This window comes from Kryptolebias marmoratus, linkage group LG14 (assembly GCF_001649575.2).
Source record: "Kryptolebias marmoratus isolate JLee-2015 linkage group LG14, ASM164957v2, whole genome shotgun sequence".
Classification (NCBI taxonomy): Eukaryota; Metazoa; Chordata; class Actinopteri; order Cyprinodontiformes; family Rivulidae; genus Kryptolebias; species Kryptolebias marmoratus.
In genome coordinates, this window is record NC_051443.1 from 7,583,142 (window position 1) to 7,590,699 (window position 7,558).

Here is a 7,558-nt window from a genome sequence, read left to right on the forward strand (position 1 = left end):
ACTCACTCACACACACCCACACACACACACACACACACACACACCTAATATTAAGGTCCGACCTCTGGGGAGGCTAATCCATGACTGAACAAGGTCTAATGTCTGTCCTGAGTGATCAAATTCCATCCTGCTCAATAAAACTGGAGCAGCTGCTCACCCTTTTCTAAAGTGGGGTGTGCAAACTTATGTTTTTACCCCCAGAGTCTGACATAAAAACGTGTAATTGAAGCAAAAAGTGTTTGTTTCTAGTTTTTCCTTTCTCAGTTACAAACTTTAAAAATGAATGTTAAAAATGTTCGCTACATTCCACTGGTGGCCACTAGCTCTTATCTCAAACGGCATTAAGCCTTGGAGATGAGAAAGAAAGCTAAAGTTGGTTTTTGAGGTGATAAAACTGGCGGGTTACTCTTTCTGACTATGAAACAGAATGATAATCATTATATTTAGTAGTGCAAGATATCCACAAGTTCATAAAAGATGGGAAATAGTCCTTTATGCTGCTCTTAAATTGAGATTTGCCCAGGCCACAAGTCATATGCCGACCTGTGAGACTCCACTCAGGTGATTACTTTGAGTTTTACCAATATCTGTCTAGTGGTTTATGAGATATTTCACTAACACGACAGGAAAGCACACGTGCACGGAACAAAGCAAAACCCTGTCAGTGAAAGGTGAGCAATAACTACATTTCCTGTTATTTAAAATGGTCTATTTATTACACTTCGAACTTCAGTCAGTGACAGGGTGCTTTGTGTGTTGTCAGATGAGCATGTGTAGCTGAATATTAAAAACAATCCGAATGCAACAGTTTTAACCCAAATAAATTACAGATTATAACTAAATTGGGTCTACTGTGAGAATGTTGCTGACAGAACTATTACAGATCCGTTCAGTATGTAAGCAACAAAAGCTTAATCTACTACCAAATAGGTATTAAAGACTTGTTATTGAAGTAAGAAAGTGCACAGAATCGCAAAAAGGGTTCATCGGGGTTCTCTTACGCAAAATAAGGTCTGTGCAAAACATGGCCGCTCGGCTCACTGGTCGCTTGGTCGCAAAAGCTCAGAATTTAGCGTGACCGCAACTGAACGTTTGCCTGTTGTCATGCACTTTGGGTGGCCGACTCATCTCCCAACAGATGCAGCCCAGTGACATGCTTCCTTTTAACAACAATGAATCCCAAGAGTTTGAAAAAAAAACAAAACAAGGCAGCCGGACTTTGATTCTGTCATCTGAGCCTTTTTGCTTCTCATCCGAGGAGCTTTTTTCCAATTCAAATGAAAAACGTGGCGTTCGAAGCTTTTAAAACGCTGTGGTTTAACAATAATGCTTTTGAGCTCGATGCGTGCGATAAGTGCCATGACTTGCTTCTAATGCGCTTACAAAGCAATCCGCCTTGAGGTCGGTTAGAATCCAGATATTATAAATAAATAATTCACACCAGTCGCCATTTTTGCGACTGGTATAATTTTTCTTAAAGTGTGTATTTTCCTCTGGATGTTATTCAGTCCATCCAGGATTTTTCTTTTACTAACTTTTATTATATAAACAAAAAATACTTACTAGTTTTGTAAGACAATTACCAACAAACATTGACATTTTTAAAAGGTGCTTTATTTGAGAACTTTGATAGCTTCTAAACTGACATTCATGACCATTTCTGGATTGTCCCTGGTCTGCAGCTCTCCTCACATGTTTTGCAGACACAAAGTGTTTGTCGATGCGTTTATGTTCCATGATTACACTGCAAAACAGCGTCCCCCCAATCTTGTGCAGCTGGGTAGGAAACTGGTTTGCGACCGCAGTGAAGTTAGTTTTAAGTCGGATGTTGGATATGTCGGATGTTTCGGGTCAGCTGTGAGCTAGACGCCACTAACTCCGCGGAGCGTGAATATCCAACATCCAACTTAAAACTACCTTCACTGCGGTGTTTTGCGCGGTCCTTTGCTGGAATCATTGTGGGCAAATGTGAAGCATTAGTGCACATTTTCGCTTCGGTCGCTGCTCCTGCATGCACCCGGCATTCTGATGTTAACAGGATGTGACGTCACATCTCTTCTTCGTGAGTTATTTGGGGTTAAAGTTGCGGTGTTTTGGACAAAGTTGCAAAAAGTTGCGATTTCGCGGGGTTTGCTTGATTTTGCGTTAATAGTTACGACATCGTGAAATCCTGGAGGGTCTGGTTATTGTTGAGGCAAGAAGTTGATTTTGCCGTTGTTTTGCTGCCGGAAGTGGGAACATCAAAACACAACAATGTAACCCAGCCGAGAAAGCAGTTTGTGGTTACCAGCGAACACAATCACCAAAGCTAAATGTTTGCTTTGCATGTGCTCAGTGTGTGCTTGCAGCAGTAATTGCAGGTGAAGCTTTGCTCTTACTCCCTTGTCCTGTGTGTAAGGTGCTGATAAAGTGTTAATGGGCCTATGAGGGGGGTGCTAATTGATTCATTCTTCCCAGTCTTATTCTCATTAACACCCATTCCCAGGGTGGCTTGTATCTCCCCAGGCCCCCTCCCCTAGAATCCTCCTATGTGTCTCTGCCTGTGGTTCTGCTCCGTCAGGGGACAGGTGGCAGGGAGAGTTTCAAACCTGGGTCAGGATCTCAGAGGAAGCTGGAGGAGGATGCCCCCCCCCCCCTTGTTGCATGCAGCTAGCTGACTGAGCCAGCTATAGTTATGTACATTAACCACTTTGTTCCTCTCCCCCACCCTTCCTGTCTTTGCAGTATTCGCAGCGTTATGCAGAAGTACCTGGAGGAGAGAGACGAACTGACGTTTGACAAAATTTTCAATCAGAAAATTGGTAAGTTTCACAACCTTTAGCATATTGGGTGATAATATGCACCTCAATAGAAGGAGAAGAAACAATGCTTTCGTTCAATCTCCTTTTATCCACTTTTACCTTGTTTGATATTTACTTTTTTAGTTAATGTTATCAGAAATTTACACAAACCAGCCTCAAAGTTGTCTTCTGACAGAACCATGCAGCCTAATTGATCTAGAATCAAGATTTATGGTCTTTATTGTGTTTGTTTAGATTTTCAATTTTAAATACCTAATATTAATATAAAAATGAATACAAACAGTGTTGATAATAAGCAAAGAATAAGAAAAGCACATTAGATAATTAGCTAAGTAGCTTAGACAATTTATAAGGGGTTCCTTGTGAATCTGGTGCTCTTTACATGGATTGATCTGAACCTTTTACCTGATGATAACAACTGGAACAGATGGTGGGCAGGGTGCGAGGGGTCTGTGAGCGGTGCAGGGAGCGGGACATGGAAGGTGTTCATGTCTGGCAACTGTACACAGATGATTCTGTCAGCAGTTCTAATCACATGCTGTAAGGCCACCTGTTCTGCTTTGGTGCAGCTGGGAAATCCATCAGTCACATATAACTAACACTCAACTGCACATCAGTTAAAGTTCACAGACAGCCACTGTGGCAGGTTTTCTTTTCTTAGTTTCCTCAGGTAGACAGCTGAGGCTTCCTGAAGACCAATTCTATGTTGATGTTTCAGGACAGGTTTTCTGTCACTGCCAGACCCAGAAACCTAAAACTCCGACTTTCGGAAATCCAAAATCGCTTCTCTGTTTTTACATGTGAAGACACAGGTTGGGATCCTGACATCAGACTGCTAGACTTTCCACTTCGCTCCTATATGCAGACTCTTCATCAGTGGTCAGACCCAGCACGGTTGTGTTGTCTGCAGCTGTGGACTGAGTACACAACCTTGTGGGGCGCCGGTGTTGATGATCAGAAGTAATGACTAGTGTGGTTAGTTAAGGAGTCCAGAACTCTGTTACATGGTGAGGTGTTTAGTCCGATGTCTTGTTGTTTTCTGATGACTTTAGATGGCAAGATGATATTATATGTTGAACAGAAGTTGACGAAGACCACATAGATGAGTGTGTTGCTTCACTCCAGGGGTTACAATGTTCTGTCAAGTACCGTGGCTGTTGTGTCCTCAGTGGACCTGTTCTCTCTGTAGGCAAATTAGTGCTGGTTTAAAGAAGCTGGTCTGGTGTCTTTGATGTATTTCATGACTAGTCTTTTCAAATGTTTGGTAGGTAAGGGGGGAGAAACACAGGCCAATAGTAATTCAGATATGTGTCCGCTGACTGTTTTTGGTCTATATTTGAGGTTTTGAAGCATGATATAGGTAAACACCATGAAGTTAAGGAGCAGTTGAAAATGCGTTTGAAGTCCAATGTCAGCTGGTCAGCACAGTCTTTCAGGACACAACCTGTCACCCGATCAGGTCCAGCTGCTTTTCTGGGTCTGATGCTCTGTCGGCGCCCTTTAACATCCTGGGGACTTGAGGTGGGAGCAGCCTTCCTGATTTTTGTTGTTTCTGTCAAACTGAATGTGGAGCATGTTCAGTTAATCAGTCAGAGAGACACTGCTGGTAGCAGGAGTTGACATTGTCCCCTTGTAGTCAGTACTTGCTTTTGTTCCCTTCCACACTTGCCCTGAGTTGGTACTGGTGTTAAAATAATGTTCCACCTACTGTTTCTGCTTGGCTTTTGCAGCTTATATTCCAGTTTAATAGTGCCCAATTCTGCATCATCGCCACATCTTGTAAAACTGGGCCTTTATCCGTGATTATACCTCCTATTATGGATGTGTATTTTAAGCAAAAAAACACATTGAATTTGTCAATGATTCAGTTTTTCTTTGAATATTTAACACCATCCCCGTAATGTTTAACATTAGCATATACAAAGAGCAGATGTAAACAATGCTGAACTCTTTTGGGAGGTAGAAGGGCCTGTATTTTAGTCAAAAAAACTCCAGGTTGGGTCAGAACTGCCTTTCAATGATGGTAGACTTCCAGCACCAGCTGTTGTTTAAGTAGAGACTCTGATCCCAGCTGATTTTCTTACCCACCAAACAAAAATTGCTGGAATGGCCACTGATGTTCAAAACCGCACATTTTTAAAACTTTGTGAGTGCTCTCTGTTGGGTCATCAGTCCAAAAATGCAAAGACATAGCCTTATTTTACTTCAATAAAAGTATGCCTTGCATATTGTAAATACAGGACACAGTGGTTAGCACTGTGGTGTGTATGTGTGTGGTAGTGTTTGCATGTTCTTCCTGTGCATGCGTGGGTTTTTTCCTGCTACTCTGGTTTCCTCCAAAAGACAACAAAAAAATTGGCAAGTCTAAATTCTCCCTAGCTGCGAGTGGGAGCGTGAATGGTTGTTTCTCTCTGTGCCCCTGTGATGGACTGGAGACCTGTCCAGGCTGTACCGTGCCTCTTGCACAATCGCTGCTGGAGACGGACACCGGCTCTCCCTGCAACCCCGAACCGACACGCGGGTAAAAAGAAAAGATAAACTGATGAATACAGGCGATAAGAATATGCTGTAATGAGCCTTCCACTAAGCCCGGTCAAGTGTTAGTGGTGGCAAAACGCAGACCTGGCGCGCTGTCCTGATAAAATACCAAGTGCTGTAATCATTCTAGACAGACCAGTACATTACTGCTCTTTAAGCAATTAGGTACTTTACATGTCTACTTAGTCTAACCAGAGCTCTGATACTAGTTAATTGCACTTCACTAATATCTTAAACTTATATAGTGTTGTCTTTTTCCTCTTAATTCTGGAAATATGTAGGCCTTATATAACATGCACTTCAGTATTTAAACATGGATAACAGATTTTTTTTCTAGCCTATATTCTATTTCATTGTTATTTAGCATATATATATATATATATTACCCATAAAATTAGTAAAACATATTAGACTTATGGCTATTATTTAGGTACTAATATGGATTCTATTAGTAGTAACATCAAGGGGGATAGTGGTGGGGCAGGGAACAAGTATCTTGTCCAAAAGCTGGTGTAATCCACTAAAAATGTGGAGAAGTTGAGTCTGACTGTAGAGTGTCAGCACTAAAGAATTGGAGAGTGAAAAGACAAAATAACAAGAAAAACAAAATGTTCTGGAGGGCTCAGAGCTCAATGAAATGACATTTTGAAACAGCTGTTTTAAAAGACGAGCCTGAGTGAATTAAATAAGTATTACAGAGGTTTTGCTTTTTTAATAGGTGGCAAACAAATATAATAGTAGGAGCTGCACCGTGGTGCAGTGGTTAGGGGTATCTCCTTACAGCAATGTGTGGCGATGTGAGTGCTCTGGTTTCCTCCCACAGACCAAAAACAAGCATGTTAGGTTAACTAGCAACTCTAAATTGTCCCTTGGTGAGAGTGAAAGTGTGAATGCTTGCTTGTTATATCAGTTTTTAAAAAAAAATCTGGGTAATGGGGCAACTGCATAAGATGTTTCACTTTCATTCATTGTTGACCTGGTGTCTTTGAGATTGGTAGCTAAAAGTATCAGAACGGAAGCTAAAAGTTGCAAAACGGTAGCTAAACAAAGCAAAAAAAATCAACAAATAAAGGAAAGCACGAACAGGAAAGCAGTTGTGTGAATGCAGCGTCAGCATTCTCACAGTTAGGTCGTGTAAGTGCACGGACGCTGCGCCCGAGCAGCTTTAAGCAGTGTTTGCATACATCCATGACTCTCAGTTCCTGGGTGGGAGGCTCTTTCAGGATAAAGTTCATGAGCTGTCTGTTAACTGTCAGCCATGCACGAGGCGTGTTTATGTTTCTGGGTGGGGGGCAGCCTCATATTCCGCCGTTGTTGCCGTGATTCAGAGTGTTCGGTTTCCTGCTTCCTCCGACTCTCGGGGTGGAAGCGGTGCCTTTTTGTGTCGGCTCAACTGAGCGTTTTCATTTGGAGCTGACAGGCTGTGTGCCAGCAGTTGTGGCGTACCAGGGGACCACAGCCGCCCTGCAGACTTCTTCTAGGTTTACTTACTCTTCACTGGTCTCAACCTCCCGTAAGAATAGACTGTGTTAATTGCCCCAGCCCTTCTCTTTGTCTTCAGCTCCATTTTTTTTTTTTTTTACTGTCAGACACTTTCCTCTTAATTATCTCCTGCCACCAAAAGTCTGTGGGTTTCTGTGTTTTTTAGTTAGTAAAATATCTCATTAATCACTGAATGGAATTATAAATTATAACTAGGGCTGCAACAACGAATCGATAAAATCGATAAAATTCGATAATTAAAAGCGTTGGCAACAAAATTCATTATCGATATGTGTTGCGCAATTTATGCGTCACTAACGTTGTCGCAGGAACGGTGACGTGAACCGCAGCGCATTTGCTGAACAAACTCTGTCCCAAATATAAGTCATTGCTCCGTCGGCTTCGTAAAAAAAATAAATAAATAAATAAAACTCCGTCCGCTCCGTATGATGATGAAGAAGCTACGGCTCCTCTTCCTCACTGCAAACTTTCTTTCTGCTACTCCATTACCGTTTTGGGGGGCATATTTTACTCACTGCAGGTTAGAATCTGCTGAATAGGGTTTTGTGTTTAGTCTTAAAGTTGTTCAGCAGCACAACTAGCTCTGTGAGCTCTGTTAGCAGCAGTTAGCATACAGGAAACTGCACGCTGCTTTCAGCGCCACCCGGTGTCATCACAAAGTAATGTTTAGTCATGGGTCGATCACTGTATGCAAGTGAAGCGTGAGGCAACATTTA

General features: G+C 42.0%; 1 protein-coding gene across 1 annotated transcript in view; it reads left to right on the forward strand.

Annotated features, from left to right (window-relative positions):
* grk3 (G protein-coupled receptor kinase 3) overlaps window positions 1-7,558 on the forward strand; it is a 73,564-nt gene that overhangs the window by 14,647 nt on the left and 51,359 nt on the right. Inside the window, exon 2 of the mRNA XM_017432296.3 lies at window positions 2,725-2,801. Within this exon, the coding sequence (XP_017287785.1) occupies window positions 2,725-2,801 (77 nt within the window). The remainder of the gene's footprint in view (window positions 1-2,724; window positions 2,802-7,558) is intronic.